The sequence below is a fragment of the Contarinia nasturtii genome, unplaced genomic scaffold (assembly GCF_009176525.2).
Source record: "Contarinia nasturtii isolate CC-2019 unplaced genomic scaffold, AAFC_CNas_1.1 Cnas_scaffold_350, whole genome shotgun sequence".
NCBI classification, from domain to species: Eukaryota; Metazoa; Arthropoda; class Insecta; order Diptera; family Cecidomyiidae; genus Contarinia; species Contarinia nasturtii.
This window is the reverse complement of record NW_022197705.1, coordinates 2312562-2336252: the sequence shown is the minus strand read 5'-3', so window position 1 is coordinate 2336252 and position 23691 is coordinate 2312562. Positions and strand designations below refer to the sequence as shown.

Below are 23691 nucleotides of genomic sequence, written 5' to 3'. Positions count from 1 at the left end.
GAAATTGAACATAGTGGTAAATTCACCATACTATGGTAACCCTTATAATACCACTGCTATAAAACTGAAAATCAATGAGTTTTTCCGTCGACATCTGTCAATTTATTCATTTATTTGAATCCCTCATAACAAACTACACAACGCTGTGAACAAACAAGGGCATTTTTGTTAAAACATTTTTCTTTTGAGAATTCGACTGTATAAATTGATGAAAAATTCGACATCAAAAGATAGTTGACAAAATGGATTCGTCGCCGGCAGTATCACATCGATTCGCATGGAACAATAAAAGTGAAATATTAAAACAGCAACATTATTTGTTTGACAATAACTTGGAATATGATTGCATTATAATAACAGCCCAAGGAACTCGAAGTCAAGCGCATCAGGTTGTTCTATCGTCGTCAAGTGATTTTTTTCGAAAAATATTGAGTGAATTACCACCATTGCCCGAACCACCAACCATTTATATACCCGACATCGATTCATGCATACTGGATGCGATACTTCGTTTCATTTATATTGGTGAGACCAGCATTGCATCCGAGTATTTAACAACATTTTTGGAATTCTGTAATTTATTGAGTGTTAAAGGATGTGTTGCAAATGGTTTCATCACACCATTGAATGGGAACGAAGTGAAAACAGTGAATAACGAAAAAGAAACGGATATAAATGAAAAATTGTACTATAATTCAAGTGAAAGTTGTTCGGGTGAAGAATATTTGGAGGTTGAACCAACGCAGAGTGTGAATAGCGAAGAAGATAACACCGAACAAGATTATTTAGAAGAGTATTTGGAAGATGATACGATGTTAATGGATGTAAAAGATGATTCGATATTGATTGAAAGTGAATATGATGAAAATCAACAAGTTGGCGAATTCATTTCATTCGAAATTGAAAAAACAGAGGAAGACGTTTCAAATGTGTCCAAAGAATGCGGTGGAAGCAACAAAAATCAACGGTATGTAAATCGACAAGGTGCACGCAGCACAAGTTCACAAATTGACAAAGCATTGAATGAAGTCACCAATGGCAAAACCATACACCGGCTATCGGTTGAATATAATTTACCAAGATCCACGTTGTATCATCGGTTTCGTAATAGCAAACATTTAAAACAAAACTATCGACTCGAACGGAAATCGAATTTGGACAGTGCCGTGCAGGCCGTATTGCATGAACGACTAAGTTTGAAAACAGCGGCCGATCGTTTTAAAGTACCAAAAACAGCGATTTGGCGTGAAGTTAGAAAGAATGAACAATATCAACCGTCAACCAAAGAAGTCACCGCTGAAAGACAAAATGCACAACACGAAATTTTGTTGGGGAAAAGTTTGACGAGTATCAGTGCCAAATATGGTATGGTCATTACACACAATTGAAAATTATTATTCAGAATTTTGATTGTACATTTTTATTTTACAGGCATACCATTGACAACATTGCATCGTGACAAGAAAAAACTATCGGTTGAGGGCAAACTTCCGGAATCATTTCGCGTCAAAGATCGTACCGAAAATTCAGAATACGGCCAACGTCTGGAGATGGCCTTGGAGAAATGTCGCAATGGAATGTCACAATATCAAGCTGCAAAACTGTATAACATTCCAAAAGCGACGATGTGGCGATACGCAAATTCACTGAATAAATCCAGCCGGAAGAGCAAAGAAAAACAGAATTCCGACAGCACATAATTTACTATCATTTCTCAATTGGAATTTCATCAGTTTTTTTTAATGGATCATTTTGATTTTCTTTCAACATCTTTTTACATAGGGTAGTATTTTAATTTAAATAAAAATAAATTGAACATAATAAAGTAACCTTTCAAGTTTTTCGATATTTTATTTCATAGACCAAGAGCTGCTTAAACTAAACAAAAAGACCGTTGTACTCCGGTGCTATATTTTAATAAATTTAAAGATCATCATATAGTTGTGACGTCTTTACTCCAGATGAAACACGTGGCCTCTGTTAAAGAAAGAGGTTTATCGAAAAATCGTTCAACTTCAAATCTCGCGATTTTCATTTAGTCCCCAAGGCATTTAAAGTTACAATTTTTCTCGGCGCTGTATTATCAAAGTATGAATATTCGCTATCCTGTATGTACATCAACCTCGGCGGAATACATTTCGTCTCTTTCCTTTCTATACAACCCACAAAACTACTATTGTTAGGTCTAGGAGCATCGAAATAGCCATCAGCGCAATTCGAATAACCAGAAATAATCGGAACTAATCTTGCTTTTTTTTTTTTTTTTTTTTTGCTTTTTTGCATAAGGCCAATATGTGCCCGAAACATGGCAAGAGGACGACATTCGTGTAGTATTCTATTAATATCACACGTCAGCTGTGAATGTTGTCCTAAATGTGGCTTCTTTTGTTTCAAGATTATATCAAATGAAATCACATAAGCACTTGGCGCAAAAAGTGAATTAATTGAAAGAATTGGATATTTTCTATAGACCCCATCTTTACTATCGAAACTTTCGATTTCAATTTCTAGTGCACGTCGTACATATGCTAACTCAGCATCCTCTTGAATAGATTGGTTTTTTGCTATTCGATCGAATGTTTGATTTAGAATTATTGCCGATTTAAATGAAAATGAATAAAACTTGAACTATTTTTCTATTCATTTTGAATATTCCAAATAAAAATCAAATAATAACAATACGTACCTGGTAACTGCGAGGCATACTTACTTAAAAATTACTATTCCATTACTCTACCATTCCTGATCCATTCCTTCGATTCATTTTCGATTCTGTTCCATTACATGCTGTATTTGAACATTGTCAACAATTTAAACATTGACATTTGTATGTGCTCATATGTTTTTACGTCAAAGCGCGTCAAAGTGAAATCGAAAAATAAACATAAACAATTGACATCAAAGCCTATGTGAATAATAAAAACGTTGTTTTCATATTTCAATAATAAAAATGGCACAATCCATGGATATTTCGGTGGAATCAGCCATTGATTATGTTATTCATGGCATCACCTACGGTGAGATCTTTCAACCGTAAGTGCAGCAGTGTTCAATTCATCATTTTATAGCGCGATTGATTGATTGATTTGTGTATTATTTATAGGCCGCTAGCACTGTCGGAGAATTTGACTTGGAATGCATGTCGAATTGATTTTGGTAAATCGATAGGCAATCAAAGGGAAAAAAGATGATGAAAAAATTAAGGAAGCGGATCGATTCGGTGCCAATCTATGACCATGGGATTCTGTCTGTCGACAACAAACTACGTTGTGTATGTACTATATGTATTTCATTACTCTACAATTCCTGATGCATTCCTTCGATTCTGTTCCATTATCGTCATTTACATTAATTCTATACTATGTGCAATGCGATTTTTCAAATGACAATGTCGATGCGACGATGATGATAATGGAAACAGAAATATATGTGAGATAGAAACACAGAGTGTGTGTTTGTGTGTGTTCAGACTATATTGTTTCTTACATTCCCAATGGTTTCTCAACTCACTCACTCACTCATGCATTCATTCGGCCAGACAAACACACACAAAGAGAGAGAGAGAGAGAGAGAGAGACACATTTTAGTGAGTAGATTTGAATACTGCAGTGGTGATGATGTTTGATAAATTTGTATGTATATTATTTTAGCCAGCCAGTTGAAAACAAGATGTGTACAGTTTGCCGCAAAAGGATTGAAATTTTAACAAATGAAATGGCATCACACACACACACACACTCACTCACTCACCAAGGTACAACGACAACGTTCGATTACTTTCTAGATTGAGCAAAACAACATACCGTTACCGGCTTTTGGCATGTGCAAACATGAAACTAGACAGTGCTAGTAGCCATTGCAAAGTGAAATACGCATCAGCCGCAGACATTGAACAACAATTGAAGTGATCGGACGCATACATTATTTTGTCTTCTCAATCCGTTGATACAGTCTGATTTTAAAACATTTATTATTCGGTGAAAATCATCGACACAAAAGTTTTGTTTAAAGTGTGCTCACAACACAAAATTTTTTTAGCATCGAACGCTCGCATTTCTTGAAGTTTTTTTCCGTTCGTTTGTCACAGCAAATTACAGTGATTGAAATTGGTCAAAGCCAGTGTGAAACGGGAGACCAATTTTCGAATTGCGCATGAATTCAACGGGAAAAAAAGTCAAAATCAAATTCAAATTTTGTAGCAACACGAACCAAAAGGTATGAATAATTAAAAATATTAAATTTGTCATAATTTTGTTGATATTCAAAGTGATATATGAATTAATTTGTGATCAATTTGTTGCAGTACTACGCATTAGTGCTAACCATACTTTCGAACAAAACAAAATACCGTTAACGGCTTTTTGCATGTGCAAACATGAAAATATAACTATACAGATCTAGTAGCCATTGCATGTCGATTCAAAGAGAGACACGCATCAGCCGCAGACAGTGAACAACAATCGAAGTGATCGGACGCATACAATATTTCGTCTTCTCAATCCGTCGATACAGTTTAGTTTTGAAATATTTATTATTCGGTGAAAATCATCGACACAAAAGTTTTGTTTAAAGTGTGCTCACAACACGAAATTTTTTTAGCATCGAACACTCGCATTTCCTGAAGTTTTTTTCCGTTCGTTTGTCACAGCAAATTACAGTGATTGAAATTGGTCAAAGCCAGTACGAAACGAGAGACCAATTTTCAACGGAAAAAAAGTCAAAATCAAATTCAAATTTTGTAGCAACACGAACCAAAAGGTATGAATAATTAAAACTATTAAATTGGCGTCGATTTGTAAACTTGGACAAAATCAATAAGCCGAGTCAACAGTTTGACTTTTCATTCACCACCGATGGATGTTCAGCCCATTTGAAAATGATTCGGCGATCCAAGAACGTTAACACCAACAATAACAACAACAATGATGATGCAGTTCCGAATCCAGGACAACCGGATCCAGTGCCGCCAATCATTCAACGTGCTTACGATTCAGGACAAATTGAGAGAATTATCGGTTGTGATCCGGGCTACAGAGAATTTGTGGGGGTCGTACGCAAAGATTTAGCGACCGACAATGAAGAAAATTTTCTGAAATCATCGAAAGAGTGGCACCATATGACCGGTTTTTTCGAACGCCAATACAAACTAAAGCGATTTACGGGTGCATTTGAGAAAAAATGTCGTAAGCTGCGTGAAAATCGTGAAATCTATGAGGAAATGCCATCGAAGAAAAGTGCCGACTACCGTACCTATCTGGATTACCAGCTGGATGTATTCAATGAATCATGCGAGGTATTTATTTATTTTTTCTCTCTTTTGAGTTGATTTAATTTGATTTCATGTTATTGATGTGTGTGTGTCATTCATTCTTAATTTATATAGATAAAGTATCAAAAACGTGTGGTTCGTTTAAAGTTTGATGCATATACACGTACGCAGGTAGCATTGCATGTGTTGGTAAAGCAAATGACAAAAGTCGATCGTAGAATGTCGGATGCTGAGAAAACAGTGATATTGGCATTTGGTGGTGCAAAATTTGCATCAAACTCACCCATCAAAGGATATCTACGGTGTCCGCATCGTGCATTGCAACAAATGGCACGTGAATATGTATTCGTTTTGCCAATCAACGAACACAACACATCGCAGAAGTGTAGTCGATCAGGACGTAAGCTGAAGAAACGAAGAAGTGTACCAGAACGTCAATCAAAAGACCGGTAAGACCATTGCCAATGAATGACATTATTATTATTATTATTATTGATTGTATTTTCTTTTCTCCAGTTTTCTAGTTTGCCCCAACTGTAAACCGGTCGAAGATGGCGTTTTTCACGATCCAATTCAATGGACAGGCAGAGTTCATCGTACTTTCAAAAAGAAACATCAAGAATGGAAATACCGTTCCATATGTACATTCCATCGACCGGTTCCAGAAGCAGAAGCAAATCCAAATCCACAACCAAGACAAAAGAAAAAGAGATACCAGAAGCAGTTGGAACCGAAAACAACAGTTATATTCAATCGCGACATAAATGCAGCGAGAAATATGATTAAGAAAGGATTGTACATGTTGAATCATCTGCCGATGCCAAATTGTTTTCGACCATTCAGGCATCAACTCCATTATTACTACAATTAAAATCAAAAATAAAATTATAAGCACGGACGTCTACGCGAACATTCTCACAATGGGAATCTCATTGTTTCAAACAATGATACCAAGACGTAGTAGTGGACGATGCTAACAAGTACTAGAAATAGTAAGCATATTAATTTTTCTCTTTTCACAGTGATCAACGATCTCAACACTACTACTGCTACAATGAAATCCCAAATTAAAGCAATGTTGTTGTTGTGGTCATTGATTTTATAAGTATTTACTTTACTTAACTATAAAGTATATACTTTCATCTATAGTTTCATTTTCCATTCCGATCCATTACGCATTGATTAATTTCCATTTTTTCCATTCTTTTCTTCTGATCAACTCTTAGGTAACTGTCAAACGCACCGTGGAGACGCCATATAATTTTTTTCTTGTTTGTTTTCATGACGGAATGCCCGTTATGAATATTTATGATCGTGGAAAATGTAAATTTACAGAATATTTCCTTGTGTGGACACAAACGGACACAGAAAAAATGAAAAATTCTTGCATGACACACACACTATGACCATGAATAAGCTGAATTCAAGAGAAAAATAACTATTTCACAATGCCCCATTTCGGTAGCTAACTCGACTTCTTGGCAAAATCACATTTGTCCGCACTAGCTTCTTCTTCTAGAGTGATAATCCAAATCATCCAGCATTGATTTTTCTGAGAGCATATGTGTTAATCTCATTATTATGTATATTATAACTGTTTTTTTAATGCGAAGAAAAAGTTTACAATTTAAGATGTTTTTTTTTTCGATTAAATTTGATTGCATATGTATTATTAACTTCATTTGCATTTCTTCATATAATTAAGTAATCATTAAAATATTTGATATAATAGGCTAATAATTTGATTAATTACTGCTAGAAATACGACTCTATGTCGCCAAAATAATTCCTAGATTTGTTTTATTATCTGACGTATAATATAATTTTTTTTTTATAGGTTTCCCAAACATAGGTGGGGAGAGGGAGGTTTCCGTGTTTTGCCCCCCACTGTCACACACACGTGCGGTATTTGCCCCGGTCTGCAAAAATTGAAAATTACCCCCTTACAAAAACAAAAAATGCGATTTGCCCTCCTCTGTCTCGGATTTCAAAGCTATGAAGACTTACTCTTGTACGAAAGTGACAACGCATTTGATTCAAAAACCAAAGTCACAGAGAAAAATTTCCTAACAATGTTCTATTTCACCAAGCAAATTTATTCATTTCAATCATTTAACGAAACGAAAAAACATCGTGTTTTTTTGGTTGACTCCCCCTTCCTTCGGCCGCATACCATTTGCCCCTCCTCCTGCGAAAAAAGTCTCTCCACCTATGTTTCCCAAACAACAAATTGAGTCAGTGATGTTATTGAGAACCAAATATTTACTCAATTATATTCAAATTGTTTGCTTTTTTCTGAACTTAACGAAAAAAAATAATTGTAACAAATGTAAAAAATTTATCATTTAAATTAAAAATATTTCCACAATTTATCAATTTTGACTTGTTTACCAATGACTATAAAACTCTAGTGCCCAGGCGTTTTCAATTCAGTTGTGAGTTAGTTTTCTCTGAAGATACCAAATACTTTTCAATGGAGTTGAATACGCGATTCTTTTCATTATTTCTCCTATTAATCGGTAAGTTTTAGTTGATTATTCAAAAAATAATAAAAATATATTAAAAAGTTCGAATATTTTACTTTAATTGATTTTAGTTCAATGTAATCTGGCATGGAGTTTAACCTTCATTTGTGGAAGATCTGTGGAAGTTTATGTTGGAAGCAAAGGGAAACCAGATGAAAAATTTCGAAAAGTAACAATCAAAATGTTTGGAAGTGAAAATGACTTTAATAGCGCTGTAGCAGCAAATCAAGCAATGAATTGGGAACAAGTAGATAAAGCTAAATGTTGCAGTTGCTGTAGAGATTTAGGGACACCAGTATCCTGGACTGAATATTGTGTTAAGACTAAACAAGGCTTTGTATTAATCAATGATGGAGACTATAACAAGAAAATACACACGCAACACTTTTATGACAGAAATTTTCCTTCAACATGTTGCATTGGGAATCCAGGTTTAATTAAAAAGAAAGTCAAAGTCGCTGATGTCAATAAAATATAAAAATATCTATGAAAATTCTATAAACGATTAAAATGGTTCGAAAATTTGATAAAATGAAATGAATAAATGATGAATAATTTTATCTGGTTATTGTTTTTCTGGAAAAAAAAAATTATACAAAAAATATTGAAGTTTGGCAAAAATATTTCAAAAACACGTAAAGAATATTTTTATGATATAATCATAAATTCATTTTTGCAAACACTTCATGTGAAGAACATCGAATAAACTTGCTCTCACTTTTAAGCTACAATACAATATAAAAAATAAATTAATTAATTAATTCGCCAAATATGGAGATATTTGTCATATGTTTGGTTCAGCTGATTGTATTTGTGTGCATTCAAATAGACAAAACAAACCTTTATGTAAAGTGCACAATGTGCCTCGTTTAGCCCCTGTGCATCAGCTGCAAATACAATTGTCAAACCAGTCGTACAACCGAAGTGTATAGAATCTACACTCGCATGAAAACAATCCACGAAATGAAGAATTGGTACTTTAATCATTATTTCTATGCATTTTCTGTACAAAAAAATGTAGCCCGAATATGAAGCTGTCGCATATAATTTGCGCGAATACACAAGTTTGAGTTTATCATTTCCTAACAACTCGTGTGTCAGTGAACATGCGTGCGTTCTGCGTCTATGTATTGGTGTTGTGTTCTGATTGAACAGCTGTGCAAAACGAATGGCACTACACATACAATGATGTTTATCTTATTGGTATAAAAATGACAATGACATTGACAGATAACAGTGTGCATATTCTGATTGAGAACGAATTAGATAAACCAAAAATGCACAGGAATAGATTTTCATAATAGCTGTTGATTCTGTGATAAGAACACATGTGCTGGAGCAATGTGCCAGAAAAAATCCGCTAAGTGCTTGTAAAATACGTGAATTGCTATGTTAAACTGTGTTTGTCCAAATCAATAGTCAATTTTGTGTCTAGTGAACATTTTAATTTCATATTTATACTTTAAAAGGTGTGACTACATCGAACGTATTTCTAGTCTAGAAAAAATAGCGTACGATATACGATATGGTGCACGAAGATATTTTACCGGTAAATAAACCAATCACAAATTCGATATTCTCCCCTCAGGTCGATTGTTCTCTTGAATATGTATTTGTCAACTAAATCGTTATATTTTAAATTTTCGATACATTCGTAGGTGTTTCTGATTATCGTGACGTGCTTAATATGTTTTACGCCGAATTTGGTTTACAAACATGAATTTGTATACGATGATGAAGTGGCCGTTGAACAAAATGCCGACGTAACAAACATCTCTCGATCGGCATTTGAAACAATTCAATCAGTTTTCAGTCATGATTTTTGGGGTCAGGATATTAATCATCCGAATAGTCACAAATCATTTCGGCCGTTGGTAACTAATCTAGTCTAATGTATGCGTATGAATTTCGGCAATGGTGCAAATCTTTTATGTTGGCGACCCGAATGAAAATTGTGAACGCAGTGTTGCACGGGTGTACAAGTATTACGCTGTATTTTACACTGAAGAAAATGTTCGAAAAGGGTGTAAGAGGCTATTGGTTGCCAGTGTATGCGTCGCTACTTTTCGCCGCTCATCCCATTCATGTCGAAGTTATTTTCTCCGTGGTTGGTCGTGCGGATATCTTATGCACGTTTTTTTATCTGCTGGCCGTACTTCAATATTTGTATATACTTGAAGGTTGGTACCTAACTGTATGAATATATCTTATTCGCTATTTCGTCGTCGCTCTTGATCTAAAACCCAATTTGAAAATAAATTGACTCCATTTCTACTTCAGCTGAGGCAGAAGACGATGAACATGGAGTTGAATACGACGAAAAGGAAAAGAAAAATGGTGCAGGTCAGAAAAAAAAGAAAAAACATCCAAGAAACTTGGCGCCGGGAGCCGCTGCAGCAAACAAAAATTCGGGTGCAATTCATGCGGTGAAATACATTTCTTTATTTACCTGTGCAGTAGGTGCTTTGCTCAGTAAAGAGCTTGGAATAACAGTTTTGGTATGATTTTCTAAATCACATTTGATTCATGCAAAACATTTACAAGCAATTTATTCCTAATAAGACAAAAAAAAATTTCAGCCATTTTGTGCTGTGTACGACGTCTTGAACAACACAAAACCGCCAGAATGTGTGCGCAATCAACGTTACGTTGCGAGAAATTGGTACAATTGGCGATTGTGGGTGGAGAGAAATCCGAAGCTTCAAACGCGTTTTTTGATATTGATTGTGATGACAATCGCATTGATGCTAATTCGTGGATTTTCAGGACTATTCAGGTTGGTTCAATAACACTCTATCATCCAAATTCATTGCTTTTTTCTCTAGGGTGTGGACACAGACTGAAAAACTAAGAAAACCAAGAAAAATTAGGACTTATTAGGTCCTTCAAATTAACACGTTATATGCGATTAACTGAAAAAAATTTTTGGAAAAATTAGCAATACTAAAGTCCGTGTCTCCTCCTAGTTTTTTCTACAATTTTTTTAATCGAAGACCATCTTGTTGACATTAAACCAAAAATAAACGGAATTTTCAGTTTGCCGAATTTTTCACCTCGTGAAAATCCACTGGGTAAGTTTGTGTTTGGCGGAATCGCTTAACAGCAATGAATAATTTATTTATGTTTTGTCCAATTTGCAATTAAACAGCTGCTCATCCGGATCTATTTGTTAGAGTAAGTCAAAGTGCAGTAAAATCGCCCTAACTGGAAGTCTGAACTTCTTTGTCGTTGAATTAATTGAGTGTCATTCTTTGTCTGTAGTTTATGTCGTCACTTTACGTTGCTGCGCTAAATGGGTGGCTTCTGATTTTTCCATCGTGGCTATGCTGCGATTGGTCATACGGCTCACTCGATCTAATTGAATCATGGACGGATTATCGATTAATACCAACGTTTTTGGCATTCTATGTTTGCGGTGGTCTCTATCAAAGTGGTGTAAAGTAAGATCTAGCATAGATGTCATTCGCTAAGGTTATCATTCATTTTCATAACTGTTTATACAGAGAAGTGCAGATAGCAGTTGCATGGGCGATCATCTCATATTTACCATCCTCACATATCATTACCGTCGGCTTTGTGTTGGCTGATCGAATTTTGTACATTCCTTCAATAGGGTACTGTATCTGTATTGCAATTGCATACAGTCGGGGGCACGAGCTTTATCCGAAAGCGATTAGAATGGCTATATTTGTCCTATTGCTGATTTTTGCTGGTCGAACCATTGAAAGATCTTGGGATTGGCAAGACAGTAAAACGTTATTCACATCAGCGCTGCGAATTTGTCCGAATAATTCAAAGATTTACTTTAATCTTGCTCAAATAAGCCATCTGAGTCAAGATTTTCCCGCTGCGCTTGAATTTAGTATGGTTGCACACCAAAAAGATCCAGCTAATATTTTTGCAATGATGGCAATGGGCAATGCGTATCGAGCTCTTGGCGATTATGATCAAGCCATCACAACTCTCCGAAGAACAATCGAATTGGAGTGAGTTTAGTTTTATGCAATTTGATTTGCTCTCCGATCCATTTTTAATATTTGCTTCAAACATCTTTTTCACTACCAGTCCGGCTTATGCACGTGCTTGGATGAATTTGGCCATAGCTTATGGATTGACGCAAGATTTTGAGAAAGCGGAGGCAGCCTATCACAAAGCAGCCAGTTTGCATCCGAACAACGAAGTAATTATGTACAACTTGGGCACTTTGGTAAGATGCAATATGATACCACAAAAACTAATTCCGAGCTAATTTCCTGTTTTTTTTTTTTTTTAATTCCATCTGCAGTATTTACGAATGGGAAGATTCGCAGAGGGTGAAGCCTACTTCCGTAAAAGCATAGAATGTAATCCAACATCAGATCTGGCGCATTATAATCTGATTATGTTTTATTTTGATTATGGTCCCAGGGAAATGGTCGAGAAAACAATTGACGCTTTGGATTTCTATAAATCAATGAACATACTAAGATTGACTACTGTCGCACAGTTACTTGTTCAACACGGCTTTGGATTCGCGAGAAGCGAAAAGTTGTTTCTTCGTGTTCTCGAAATAAGACCAAATGACCTAAACGCACACTTTCATCTGGCCGTTCAGTATAAAACACGTGGTATGCCAAAGTTATTGATTCTTTTTTGATTATTTGTCGATTATTTTAAATTAATTGTATTCTTTTCTTTTGTGATTCCCCCCTTAGGTATGCCAAAGAAAAAAATGAAATACCTGGAAAAACTGTACAAATTGTTGCCAAATAAGAAGCCCAAGTTTAAGGAATTCGTTAAGAAAATTGAGCCAGGCATGCGTATAACCAATGCGACCATTAAAACTGCAGAACAGCTCGAAGAATTGACCATGAAAAAATAACCAAAGCAACCAGTTTTGATGTAATGTAAAGAAATTGCGGGTATTTTCGTAAAATAAATCAAATTAAAAACCTCTATCGAGGTGAAGAACGAGTGACGAAACCAAAATTTGAAACACAAAATTTCTGATATCAATTTTGTGACGAAAATAGTTGGTAGATATATTTTCTGTGTACTGTGAATATAAACTTAATATACATTTGTATATTCGGAACGTTGCTGAAATTCTCTCCTTTTTACTTTGAGTTCATGCTGAGGCAATGAAGCAACGTTCCGAATTTACAAATGTATATTAAGTTCATATTCACAGTACACAGCGAACATTTTACAATTGAACATTTTCTTCGATAAAAAAACCAGCATAGAAAATTGGATTCTATTTTTTAATTTAGTTTTAATTTCAACACTATTGAACACTTGCGCTAGCATTTATCGAATGCGTCTGACTTTAAATACAAACCTAATGGAACAGGCAATAGTTGAATTGACGTCAATAGAAATTTCAATCGCAATAAATAAATACTTTTGTAATTTAAAAAAGTATTCTTTCCTTAAAATACGTGCTTCAACATAACGAAAAACCATTTCTCAAAAATATGGTTTTAATTTGAAACAGTTATTTTTTATAACTATGTTAGGAATGAAGCATTATATTGAATAATTGCGATTTTATTAAGATCTTAACAATACAACGAATGTCGATAAAGATAAATATAAAGACTAAGATCCGCAATGTTTTCAAAAGATGAACTAATAAAATCAATAAGATATCAAAAGAAAGGATTCTATTAAATGCAAAACTTAGGATTGGTTTTAATCAACAAATACGCATGGAACTGATAGCTATGATCATGTGCTATTCAAGCTCAAAAAGGCTCATTTAAACTTAACTATTGTTGACTATTTCAATGATATCTCCTTTCTCAATTTAACGCAGCAACAAATTGAATAAACCAAAAACGCCTTCATAAACAGAGTTCAGTCATTGTGAACATTAATTGAAAGAGACAAATTGATAAGAAAAAACAAATGTTTTACGGCTATTTCTAGCTAAGATCCAGCTTTTGTTTATTAATATTCTATTTATTCCAATAGTAATTCCTTCTTTATAGCAGTAGGAATAGCATTATTCTACTGAACTTAAAAAAATCTACATAACATATTTTACGGTGTATTTTGTAATGTACAGTTTGAAATTTTTTAAATGCACAAAAATGTATTAAAAAAAGCATAGTGATTGAAATTCATTAAATAATCTAGGTGAAACCGTCTGTATAAAAATGAAAACTTATTTTAAAATTTAGAACATTTTCGCTTCACAGATTAAACAAAAATCAAATCAAGTCAAACGGTTCGTTTCCTTGATAACACCTGATGCCGGCCATTTTTACCAGAAAGGGCACCACCCAATATAGCATTGGCTCAAAAATTCATTGTTCGTCGCCTGTTGTATCAGTAAATCAACTTGACGTTGAACGCTTATTTCTTCGGTTGTATTGAAATCGTTACCAGTCAATTTCTGTTTAACACGATCTACAATCAATCTTGCTTTCATATTGGTGACTTCGGTGGGATTATGAACGGCATTAACACTTTCGCCGATCGCAACATTTTTTCCATCGACCTGATTGAACTGATGTCCTTTCAATCGATTTTGCTGTTGAATACTCAATAAATCCACCGAGTCTTCAGCGCTATTTGAAAGGCTTGCTCCAGTTGTAGCATTGCCATCGGTTGTTTTTGATCTATGATTCTTGTCCGTGGTGGTATCTAGGAGACGCCAATTCAACAGCGGATCATAAACAAATGCTTCGAGCACGGCCATTAAGCTGTCTTTATTGCGTCGCAATACATGCATTACACTTTCGCATGTTCGACGATATGTTCCTTCGATGCCAGTGACTTCCATGGCATTTATTAGCATCCGTGTTAATCTGAATGGGATTTTTTCGGGGAATTTTTCACGGGTCATGGCCACTTCAAAACAATCACCAAAATCAATATGCAAAATTTTTCCACTTAATCGATCCAACATTAAGTTTGACGGATGCCGGTCACCCAATCCAAGAATGTATCCCACCATTGACATCACTGCCAATGATCGTGTATAATTTGTCCTTCGATCGAACCAAACCTCTGACGATGGACTCTTTAGCCAGAGAAGTTTTGCCAAATCATTTCCTTTGGTTTGCTTCAACGCATACTCAAACACTTCAACCTTTTGTAAAAGTGTTAGATGATCATAATCTGGTGCCATTTTTAACATTTCACGATGTTCGGAATTCAACAATTTTCCACGTTTGTCACGATAGTCTCGAATCAATGTGTGTAGTGTGTCACAATGTGGAACCCATCCAATCAAACCGGAATTGGTACTCAACGGGATGACTGCGTATCGTTGAATTGTTAAATTACGTCTAAATGTATCTGGCTCATGTTGGAGTAATGTATTTACTAGACCAAACAACTGCATAACACGTTCATCTTGACGCAAATCTTCGTGTCCTTTCAACAAGAACATATAATCCTTTCCATTCGAACCGCGAATGCACAGTTTTCTTGGTCGCTGCTTTGATGTGATCACCTGCGAAAAACGTGCAAACAATGCGTTAGCTATATAGTACTGATAAAAAAATTGGTAATCAATTTTTACCTGCAGATTCTGATGTATACTACTAATGCGGATTAATTCCTGGCCAGGTGTATAGCTGCCGGGTACGGCCAATTCCAAATCTTTGCACGCCAATAGTTTTGGACTAACATATTGTAATTCTAACGATGTTAATTGTGGTAATTGTCGTGATATTTTACGAAATACATGATAATATAAGTCCCATGCTTGATTTAAATCACGAATTTTACCTGATGCCTATATGAAACGAAATGACATTGAAATATTTTTTTCAATTTGTTTTGAATTTTTTCTCTCAGAAAATGAAACACAAACCTTATAGTGTTGGCACCATTCTAATGCTTCATTCAAATCACGTGCATATGCTTGATAGAAAGACGTTTCTTTCAGTGTTTGTGGTCCTCTCTCCAGCATAGCATGCAATGGTTGCAATGTATCGAACATGCCGTTCACATTCATTTCACCAAAATACAATCGTGAAGCTTCTTCGAGGCCCTCGTGCCATTGTTCATGCCATAGAATTGCAACACGAATTAGCTCTTCACTGCACATTAATGCCTGTTGTACAAGTGTCGGTGAATGATCGCTCATTGAATTCAAAATTTTGTGCGCTGCATTTTTGCGCGGTAACGATGCCGATTTCGATGCGACCGTCAATGGATAAACTAATGCTTGTGGATGTTGCTTTCCAATGTCGATGAGCAATTGATGTACCAATTGACCAACTAAGCTGCGATGCGTGTCGATTCGTGCAATAAGCTGCGGTATTACTTGAAGCCATGTATTTATTTCAATCAATTTCATGCCCTCAACCAAAGCATCATATACTTCCGTATATTGACCGTATTCAAACCAAAGTGTTAGCAAACGAAGTGTATCTTGAAGCGAATTTCCTTGAAGCAAATTTATCGAACGGAAGAAACCATGTACGGCTGGTACGGCATACGTTGTAATCAGATTCTTTTCGAAACGTTTATCATTCATTCGCGAAAAGTCACCGTTATTTGCGCTATTCTCTTGTGTTTGTTTCTGTGCTTGGACAACTTTAAAGTTCATGTATGCCCATGAGTGCCATGCTTTATACCAATTTGGATCGTGTTGTGTTGCCTTTTCATAACATCCTAAAATACCTTGAATTGAATCATCTGTAATGCCGCCCAATTTATTTTGCCACAATCCCAAGCGCATATAGCATCTGGACAAGAGACGTCTGTTTTCATCGCGCATATCATCCGGCATTGGGTTCGTTTGTAAGCTTTGCATACTAAATGTATTCACAAATCGATCAAGTTGATTGTAAGCTCGTTCCTGATCTTTACACATCCATAAATGTTTGCAATATGCAAATGATACCAGTGGTTTATCTGTCGGCAATTGATGTTCCGGACTTTCGGATGGATCGACGCCTAACAACATCACCAATGTTTTATGGGATAATTTCAATGATCCACTCTTACGACACAATGATGCATATTTGAGCCATGTATGCACATCTTCGTGTGGCGACAAAACCAATGAATGCACTTGAATGATTCGTTGCCAATCTTCAACTAATTTTTGGCCGCCTTGTAGTCGTTTCCACCACATCTGGTGGATGGTTCCACGTCGTTCGGGTATCAATTTATATTGAATGACCTCCTCCAATTCGGATAACATTTGAACACAGACCATTGCACCATAAGCACGTTCATACGATTCACCGGCCATTGAAGTCAATTCAGTATCTAGCAAATCACGAGTTTCATCAATCAAACTTTGTGCCATATGAAAATCACCGTCACGAATGGCAAGCACCGATCGATAGAATGAACTATCTTGTGTATCTTCTGGAATACATCGCACATATTCTCGCATTTGCTCAAAATCCTGCAGACCCCATGCAGCCACTGCAGCCAACCGACCGGCACGACTTTTTCCATCTCCCAATGTGGGCCACTGCTCTTTGGCATAGCTGCCGAGTTCATTCCATTCGCCTAGTGCTTCCAAACAACGCATATATCCGAGCTTTGAGTCCATATCACTTTGATTATTGTCCAAACGATGCTTGTACAAATTTAACGCCTTCTCCCAACTGTGTAATTTTTCATACCATCGAACTTGAACCTATTTGGATGGAAACACGACAAAACCATCATTAAAGTAAGCGAACAGTGATGTGTTAAAGATTAGATTTTACCTTTGGTTCCTCCTCTCCATTCCGGCATGCCATAACATATTCAAGTAATCCTTCGGCCGCTTCTTTTTGTTGAAGTTTATTATTGATGAGAATTAGCGCCTCGAGCACTTGTGGACTCTTATCTTCATGGAATTCTTGTTCTTTGTAATGCAGCGCCTTTGCATACCTGCAGAAGAAGAAAAATAGAAAAATAAAGTTAAAAAAAAACGGAAAATGTGGACTTTTTTATGTTGTTGAAACATACGCTCTGCACTCCATTGCACGGCGCCCCAAAACTTTCGGATCAATTTTCAAGGTTTTCTTTCGAAGTTGGTCTTTATCGCAATGTTCCATAAATTCAGCCAAATTGAGAATGGTTTGTGTAATTTCTGGCATGTCTTGCACTTCAAGGGCTTGTCTCAAACTAGCTGCCAGCTCTTCGTTCATTTCATCACTCAACTCTGTCCAACACGATACAAATGCGGCGTTAAATAGATCTCTTAACAATGTCGGATAATTTTGTGCCAATGCTTGGCATGATCGCAATGCTGGCGATTGTGAATTCTTCAATAAGCCGACGCTAAGCCGTCGCAACCATTCGACCCAATCGTCTTTCGATACACGACGCGATGCTTGGCAAGCCAAACGTAATTGCGATTCAACTGGTTGCATTTTTTTCATTGTACTCATTTCAGGACAAAACGGTGCGTCCCGTTTTTTCGTTTTCAATGATCGTCTGGATTCATCGTCCAACACGACCGTTGTATTGCTTTGAATTTGTGGCAGTAATTTTTCATATTCGATACAATTTATTCGATGTCGTGCAATCACTTTTTGCACTAGCGGTATGAACACTTTAAATTTCTTATTCAATTGTACCACCATTGAGCAGAGGGTTTGCATGGCCGGCACTCGAAGATCGGGACTGTTATCCAGTACACGAACAATGGGATGAATAATGCGTGTCGCAAAGTCGGTTAAATCCAAAATTTCTGCTAAATGATGAACCGTTTCAAGGGCACAAATACAAACAGCCAACGGCAAATCGACTGGTTCGAATAATTTCACCACCGGCGGTATAATCAAATGCAAATAATCATCTAGATTGGCTCCAAAACTTTGCAGGGCTTGCAATAGTTTTATTGTGACAATACGATCTTTGGAGCTATCGTGTGCCAGAAGCCGTAACATTTGTGGCATGATCTGCGACAAATAGACTTTGAACTCGCAACCCAGAGCAATGGCAATCTTTTCAATCAAATTAATCAAAGTACCATGCAGTGGCGTATTTATCGTCCAAAATTCACGAATCAATTTGAAAATATCATTCATATACGAAATCACATGTTGTTTCACAATTTCGATTAAAGTTGACAGCTGTTGGAATAAAAAATCCTTTAAATTTAAATCAGCCGTCCGTATGTTGCTCAATAGACTTGGCAACACTTGCGATAGATACGGAATTGATTTGATGCCCAAACTTTGGAAAACAAAGGTAATCGCTTGAACAACACTGGTATGATGTTGTGATAGTGTTGGATCGCGTAAAATGCGCATTAACGTTGAAATCGCAATTGCAGGATAGTATTCTTCAAGCACATTTCCCATATTGACGAGAGTCTCTGCTGTCGATAAATCCAAATGTTCATCGGTCTTTAAATCGGACATTGAGATAAGAATAGCATCATTTTGACTATCGATCAGTCCCTTATTCATTTTGTGTTTGTACGGATCCATTGCGCCCAGCAAACCCAAAACACGAATTGTTTCGCGGCGAATATCGCGATGTTGCTCAGTTTTCAAGAAATTTATCAATATATCAATTAAAAATGGATATTTGTAGTATGGTGTTACACATCGACCCGTTGCGCCTAAAACAAACAAAACGAATTTTAAACATGTTTTACATCCAGAATTTCATGATTTCTCTTACCGATCAATTGACCAAGTGTCCATAGTACAACATTACGTTTCTCTGGTGATCCAGCATCGCCAAGCATTTCCAATAAAATTGCCAAAAGTTCGTCAGCCCATCGTTCCATTTCGTTGCTTCCTCCATTCACTTCAGCCAAATCGCCAATTGCTCGCAACACATTCAATATAACGCCCGGATTCGATTGTTCTTTTAATTTCGGTACAAGTTTTGTAAGTATCGGCTTCATATATGCAGTGATGAGACGTGGTGTGCTAACAATCAAATGGTCCAACATACGAGCACTTTGCTCTTTATTTCGACTCATTCCAGAATGCTCAATTTCCGTCAATAGTTGAACTAATGTTTTGCGTAAACTGGGCATTACAAAAGCCGGATTTTTCGCTGACAACCGACCAATAGTTTGAATGGCCAATTCGCGTATTTCAAACACTTCATCGTTCAATGTCATCAACAAAGCGCCCAATGAGCCCGGCTGTGCCAATTGATTATCGAATGTTTCGTCCAATGATTTAAGCACTCTTAAGCGTACATTTGCATCGAGATCAGTAATGCCGACGTTGAGCAATTGATTCAAACAATGATTTACCATATCGATGGTTACTTGATCGGCTTCATCTTGATGAATCGTTATTTTCAGTAAACGGCTGCACGTTTCAACCGCTTCCAATCGAATTTCTTGTTGTTCGTGTTGTAAAAAGTGATCGGCACATCTTTGGACAAATTCAAGTAAGTCGAATACACCAAAATTAAAAGTGCCCAGTGTTTTAAGTGCAAGAACAATTGTGGCTGTATCACATTGGGCGTCGGTGGTGGTGAGCGAAGCAAATTGTGCTGTTATATTATGTTTTGGTGTACCCAGTTGCGTCAATGGTTTGCTCATAAGAACTTGCGATAACATATTCAATAAACCATCCGATATGATATTTCGTAAGCGTGGAACTTGTTCGGCCAACTCACGAAAACATATGGTTAGTGCTGGGCTTACACCGGTCGATTTCATCGGCTCTAATAAATCTTTTATGTAATCGGTAATTAATGTTTCATTCTTAATGGCATGGCCCAAGAGTGTGATGCACAAAAACACAGATGGATCGGGAGTTGATTTTCGTTTAGCGGGCGCATCCTTTGACGGTAATGCTGCCTTGATTATTTCAAAAACAGTCGGTAGATACGATTCGATTTCATCATTAACAGCAACAGCAATGTAGCCAAGTGTCACATAGGCTTGATTTCGATCCTTCTCTTTGCCACGCAATGTATTCAATAAATAAGTAACGGTGGAATTGAGATGTTCACGAACAAATACCTCGCGATTGAATGCAACGAGACGGGGTAAAATGGAAAACAGTGACTGTTGCACATAGGACGATTTTACTGAACGTTGCTCCATAATACGTTGACAAATATCGTCGTAATTTTCAATGATAATTTGACGACACACCGTCGATTCTTGGAAATTACCGCAATACTTTAAATTACAATCCAAATCATAGAGATAAGAGGTATTCGATGAACTAGAATGATGAGCCAATTTCTCAATGAATGGTGCTTTAAAGCGAGGCAATAACGTTCCATATTCATCTGAACGATGCTTTTTCCGTTCCGGTTCCAAAAATCGCAACGAATTGTATTTGCGTTCCCAATTTGCGTTTGAACATCGCAACAATTCGTCCAAAATGATTAGCGCACTATGAACTCGATCGTCTTTGGTACAACCCTTTTCTTTCATCGGCACCTCGGCGAAACAAATCATGGATTCGTCGAAACACAACTTATACCTAAGGGGAGAAAGAAAAGAATAAAATTTAAAATAATCGTAATTAATAAGTAATTTTTAAGTGATTTGCCCCTAACTTATACCATTGTGGTTTGTTCAGTTGTTTCGAACTTTCACGCTGCGACGTAACAACTAAAGCTGCTCGCAATGCCTGACCGGCTCCTTCTCGTATAATTGGTTTTGGATCGCGAATTGCGGTAAAAATATGTTCGAAAAATCCATTTACTTGCTGATAGAAATAGGTGGGCATTGCAACTGCCAATTCACGTAGAACTAAGACGGCTGCATGTCGTTTTCCCTACAATTTACTCATTATGATTTAGTATTTTTAGTATAATTTATAAAAGATTTTCATTTTTACCTCATTTCGCTCTTCTGAGAGCCATTCGAAGGCTCGTTTTAAATCAAAATCGAATGATTCAGCTCCTTTGGAACCAGGCAACAAAGCCAATTTTACCAATGTTTTTGCAGCTATTTCCATGACTGACACATCATTCGATGGCAGAAGATTTCGTAAAATATTCGAATAACGTGGTATTCTACTTGCTGTATTCACTACATCACCGCTGATGAGACATTCTGTACAAATGATAAAAGAAAAATCACTGAATTAATTTCTGTAACGGAGAAAGAAATAAACAAATCCGGAATCGAACATACTTATGGCAAGAACGCCTCCTTTTTTCTCGCTGGCATCGGAACTGGACACCATGTCAAAGATATGATGATTAAATTCATCGAGAAATAGTGCCAGTTCTTCTTGTGGCATTTCCCGTAGCTCGGTCTTAACATACAGAATTAAATCGGCGGCAGCTTTGTTCTGCTCATCACGATTACGTGACTTGAGTCCATTAACATAGTGTTGTACAGTCGTCATTTTTGAATAAATTTAGCGATTATCGTTTTATATTAATAAATTATTTATTTCTCATTCGAAATGAAATCACTACAAAATCTCATCGCCTTATAATTAAGCGGAGATTTTTTTTAATTTATGTTTACAAAACATTTCCACTGTCACTTCTTCTTGAACAATATCTGTGTGTTTGATGACAGATTTGATTACTTCATTAGAAACGGGCGGAAAAGTGTAGTATTCGTAGAACTACTCCACATATCAGCATAGTGAAGCGATCTATGTTTATTTTGGAATTTATAATATTATTATTTTTTCGATTGAGGTTAAGTAAATTTTTTTTTCATTGACGAAAAGTCCAGAACACCAATTCTTTCTTCTGTCTTCAGTACTTTAGACACTCGTTTAAAGTGGAATTTTGAGTTTTAGCCACTATTTTCAGATGCATCTATCATTATCTATTTGAATATTTTTTCTTCACTAATTTCGGGATTTTCATGCAGTAAATATGATTTTCCAATTTTAAATCGGTGTCTCAGTCCAAAGATGCCTCGTTTTGCATCAAACACCGTTCACTGTCATTGTATACACATCTGTCATCTATCTATACATATATATTTGTGTTTATAAATTTTCACACAGAAAAACTGTACATGTACAATTCCCTCAAACAACGATATTTACATTGGAAATGTTTTTTACTATAAAATCACGGATACAAATTGTACACACGAATTTTTATCAAATTTTCAATAAACTAAGGCAAATTATGAGAATATCTACTTCGCATAAATTTGTTACGTCTAGTTTTGCTTTTGTCGTTTGTGCTTGGAACTCTGGTGTTCGGTTGGTGAATGAAATGTTGAATCTGTCATTGTTGTTGTTGTTGTTGTTTGGTTGTAAAACAGCGGTAAACCGCTATCTTTGAAGCTGTCATAACAAAAGGAAACATTTTAAAGCCTCCCACAGCACTGGAGTAACATTGACAATCGATTTTATACGAAAATATTATAATTTACTCATAAAAAAATTCAAAATGCCATCAATTGCTGTTGTAAGTACCAGAAGTTTTTTTTTTACAATTTAAAACCACTTGACATTACCATAAAAATGTGTTCAGTAAAAATGTGATTTCACTTTCAGCTGGAAAATGCAGATGACAACGAATCGTCATGTACTTTTGTATTTGAAAATGAGGGTCACACACTTGGCAACGTTTTGAAGGCGATTATTTGTCGATAGTAAGTGAAAAAAAAAACATTTTCATATTTTTCCAATATTGATGTTCATTGATTACCATTTCCACAGTCCAGATGTAAATTTCTGTGGTTATACCGTGCCTCATCCAGCTGATACAAAAATGCATTTACGAATTCAGGCGTCAAAGAATGTGCGTGCTGTTGATGTTCTCCGGAGAGGTTTGGTGGATTTGGAAAAAGTGTGCGATCACACAATAACAACATTTGAGAGTGCATACGATGACTTCCAACAATTGAATTAAAAATAGTATCATTAATTTTGCCAATAGTTTTACAATCTTTTTTATCGAATTATCAAGCACGAAATAAATTAAAATAATGATTCATTCATAAAATGTGTCATTTAAAAATGCGTTGTTTCCATATTATTGTTTTTAAGCACATGTGCTCCTTCTCATATCTCATGCAGAATAAGTTGCGGG

At 36.1% G+C, this 23691-nt stretch overlaps 6 protein-coding genes across 9 annotated transcripts; 5 read left to right on the top strand and 1 right to left on the bottom strand.

The window, feature by feature from the left end:
- The first annotated feature begins 127 nt into the window (after positions 1-127).
- LOC116338129 lies at positions 128-1838 on the top strand. Its single transcript, XM_031763203.1, has 2 exons — positions 128-1365; positions 1432-1838. The coding sequence occupies exons 1-2, from the start codon at positions 243-245 to the stop codon at positions 1698-1700; spliced, it is 1392 nt and encodes a 463-aa protein (XP_031619063.1). The 5' UTR covers positions 128-242; the 3' UTR covers positions 1701-1838.
- Positions 1839-3540: 1702 nt separating this feature from the next.
- On the top strand, positions 3541-6624 carry LOC116338007. The gene is made up of 6 exons (XM_031763027.1): positions 3541-3586; positions 3651-4215; positions 4304-5293; positions 5384-5718; positions 5786-6261; positions 6496-6624. The coding sequence occupies exons 3-5, from the start codon at positions 4877-4879 to the stop codon at positions 6138-6140; spliced, it is 1107 nt and encodes a 368-aa protein (XP_031618887.1). The 5' UTR covers positions 3541-3586; positions 3651-4215; positions 4304-4876; the 3' UTR covers positions 6141-6261; positions 6496-6624.
- A 1066-nt stretch (positions 6625-7690) lies between these two features.
- On the top strand, positions 7691-8307 carry LOC116338210. The gene is made up of 2 exons (XM_031763330.1): positions 7691-7788; positions 7866-8307. Exons 1-2 carry the CDS (start codon positions 7743-7745, stop codon positions 8270-8272), a joined length of 453 nt encoding a protein of 150 aa, XP_031619190.1. The 5' UTR covers positions 7691-7742; the 3' UTR covers positions 8273-8307.
- Positions 8308-9041: 734 nt separating this feature from the next.
- Positions 9042-12791, top strand: LOC116338027 (protein O-mannosyl-transferase TMTC4-like). Of its 3 annotated transcripts, none has more exons than XM_031763056.1 (11): positions 9042-9343; positions 9453-9974; positions 10075-10292; positions 10374-10570; positions 10831-10865; positions 10943-10968; positions 11056-11234; positions 11298-11780; positions 11860-12001; positions 12080-12122; positions 12202-12361. In XM_031763056.1, the coding sequence occupies exons 2-11, from the start codon at positions 9686-9688 to the stop codon at positions 12249-12251; spliced, it is 1662 nt and encodes a 553-aa protein (XP_031618916.1). In that variant the 5' UTR covers positions 9042-9343; positions 9453-9685; the 3' UTR covers positions 12252-12361. The 3 variants fall into 3 exon arrangements, with proteins under 3 accessions (XP_031618916.1, XP_031618915.1, XP_031618914.1); XM_031763055.1 differs by having other exon boundaries at positions 12080-12137; XM_031763054.1 differs by adding an exon at positions 12489-12791 and having other exon boundaries at positions 9046-9343; positions 12080-12401.
- Positions 12792-13686: 895 nt separating this feature from the next.
- Positions 13687-22806, bottom strand: LOC116338291 (serine/threonine-protein kinase Tor). 2 transcript variants are annotated; one of them, XM_031763431.1, is made up of 9 exons: positions 21815-22806; positions 21516-21733; positions 21232-21452; positions 19375-21155; positions 17707-19312; positions 17463-17628; positions 15602-17389; positions 15308-15523; positions 13687-15238 (listed from the first exon to the last, which is right to left on the bottom strand). In XM_031763431.1, the coding sequence occupies exons 1-9, from the start codon at positions 22029-22031 to the stop codon at positions 14042-14044; spliced, it is 7410 nt and encodes a 2469-aa protein (XP_031619291.1). In that variant the 5' UTR covers positions 22032-22806; the 3' UTR covers positions 13687-14041. The 2 variants fall into 2 exon arrangements, with proteins under 2 accessions (XP_031619291.1, XP_031619292.1); XM_031763432.1 differs by having other exon boundaries at positions 21238-21452; positions 21815-22805.
- Positions 22807-22897: 91 nt separating this feature from the next.
- LOC116338293 (probable DNA-directed RNA polymerases I and III subunit RPAC2) lies at positions 22898-23619 on the top strand. The gene is made up of 3 exons (XM_031763434.1): positions 22898-23064; positions 23154-23251; positions 23319-23619. The coding sequence occupies exons 1-3, from the start codon at positions 23047-23049 to the stop codon at positions 23509-23511; spliced, it is 309 nt and encodes a 102-aa protein (XP_031619294.1). The 5' UTR covers positions 22898-23046; the 3' UTR covers positions 23512-23619.
- The last annotated feature ends 72 nt before the right edge of the window (positions 23620-23691 follow it).

What these genes read in the sequence shown, in the direction of transcription:
- LOC116338129 (XM_031763203.1), top strand. Translation starts at nt 243, where the DNA reads ATGGATTCGTCGCCGGCAGTATCACATCGATTCGCATGGAACAATAAA. An exon ending in GAGTATCAGTGCCAAATATG is followed by an intron (nt 1,366 to 1,431) that starts GTATGGTCATTA and finishes TTTATTTTACAG; the next exon opens with GCATACCATTGACAACATTG.
- LOC116338007 (XM_031763027.1), top strand. Translation starts at nt 4,877, where the DNA reads ATGATTCGGCGATCCAAGAACGTTAACACCAACAATAACAACAACAAT. An exon ending in TATTCAATGAATCATGCGAG is followed by an intron (nt 5,294 to 5,383) that starts GTATTTATTTAT and finishes TAATTTATATAG; the next exon opens with ATAAAGTATCAAAAACGTGT. An exon ending in GAACGTCAATCAAAAGACCG is followed by an intron (nt 5,719 to 5,785) that starts GTAAGACCATTG and finishes TCTTTTCTCCAG; the next exon opens with TTTTCTAGTTTGCCCCAACT.
- LOC116338210 (XM_031763330.1), top strand. Translation starts at nt 7,743, where the DNA reads ATGGAGTTGAATACGCGATTCTTTTCATTATTTCTCCTATTAATCG. An exon ending in ATTATTTCTCCTATTAATCG is followed by an intron (nt 7,789 to 7,865) that starts GTAAGTTTTAGT and finishes AATTGATTTTAG; the next exon opens with TTCAATGTAATCTGGCATGG.
- LOC116338027 (XM_031763054.1), top strand. Translation starts at nt 9,686, where the DNA reads ATGTATGCGTATGAATTTCGGCAATGGTGCAAATCTTTTATGTTGGCG. An exon ending in ATATTTGTATATACTTGAAG is followed by an intron (nt 9,975 to 10,074) that starts GTTGGTACCTAA and finishes TTTCTACTTCAG; the next exon opens with CTGAGGCAGAAGACGATGAA. An exon ending in CGAAGAACAATCGAATTGGA is followed by an intron (nt 11,781 to 11,859) that starts GTGAGTTTAGTT and finishes TTTCACTACCAG; the next exon opens with TCCGGCTTATGCACGTGCTT.
- LOC116338291 (XM_031763431.1), bottom strand. Translation starts at nt 22,031, where the DNA reads ATGACGACTGTACAACACTATGTTAATGGACTCAAGTCACGTAATCGT. An exon ending in CGTGCAATGGAGTGCAGAGC is followed by an intron (nt 17,629 to 17,706) that starts GTATGTTTCAAC and finishes CTTCTTCTGCAG; the next exon opens with GTATGCAAAGGCGCTGCATT. An exon ending in GTATACATCAGAATCTGCAG is followed by an intron (nt 15,239 to 15,307) that starts GTAAAAATTGAT and finishes CGTTTTTCGCAG; the next exon opens with GTGATCACATCAAAGCAGCG.
- LOC116338293 (XM_031763434.1), top strand. An exon ending in AAGGCGATTATTTGTCGATA is followed by an intron (nt 23,252 to 23,318) that starts GTAAGTGAAAAA and finishes CCATTTCCACAG; the next exon opens with TCCAGATGTAAATTTCTGTG.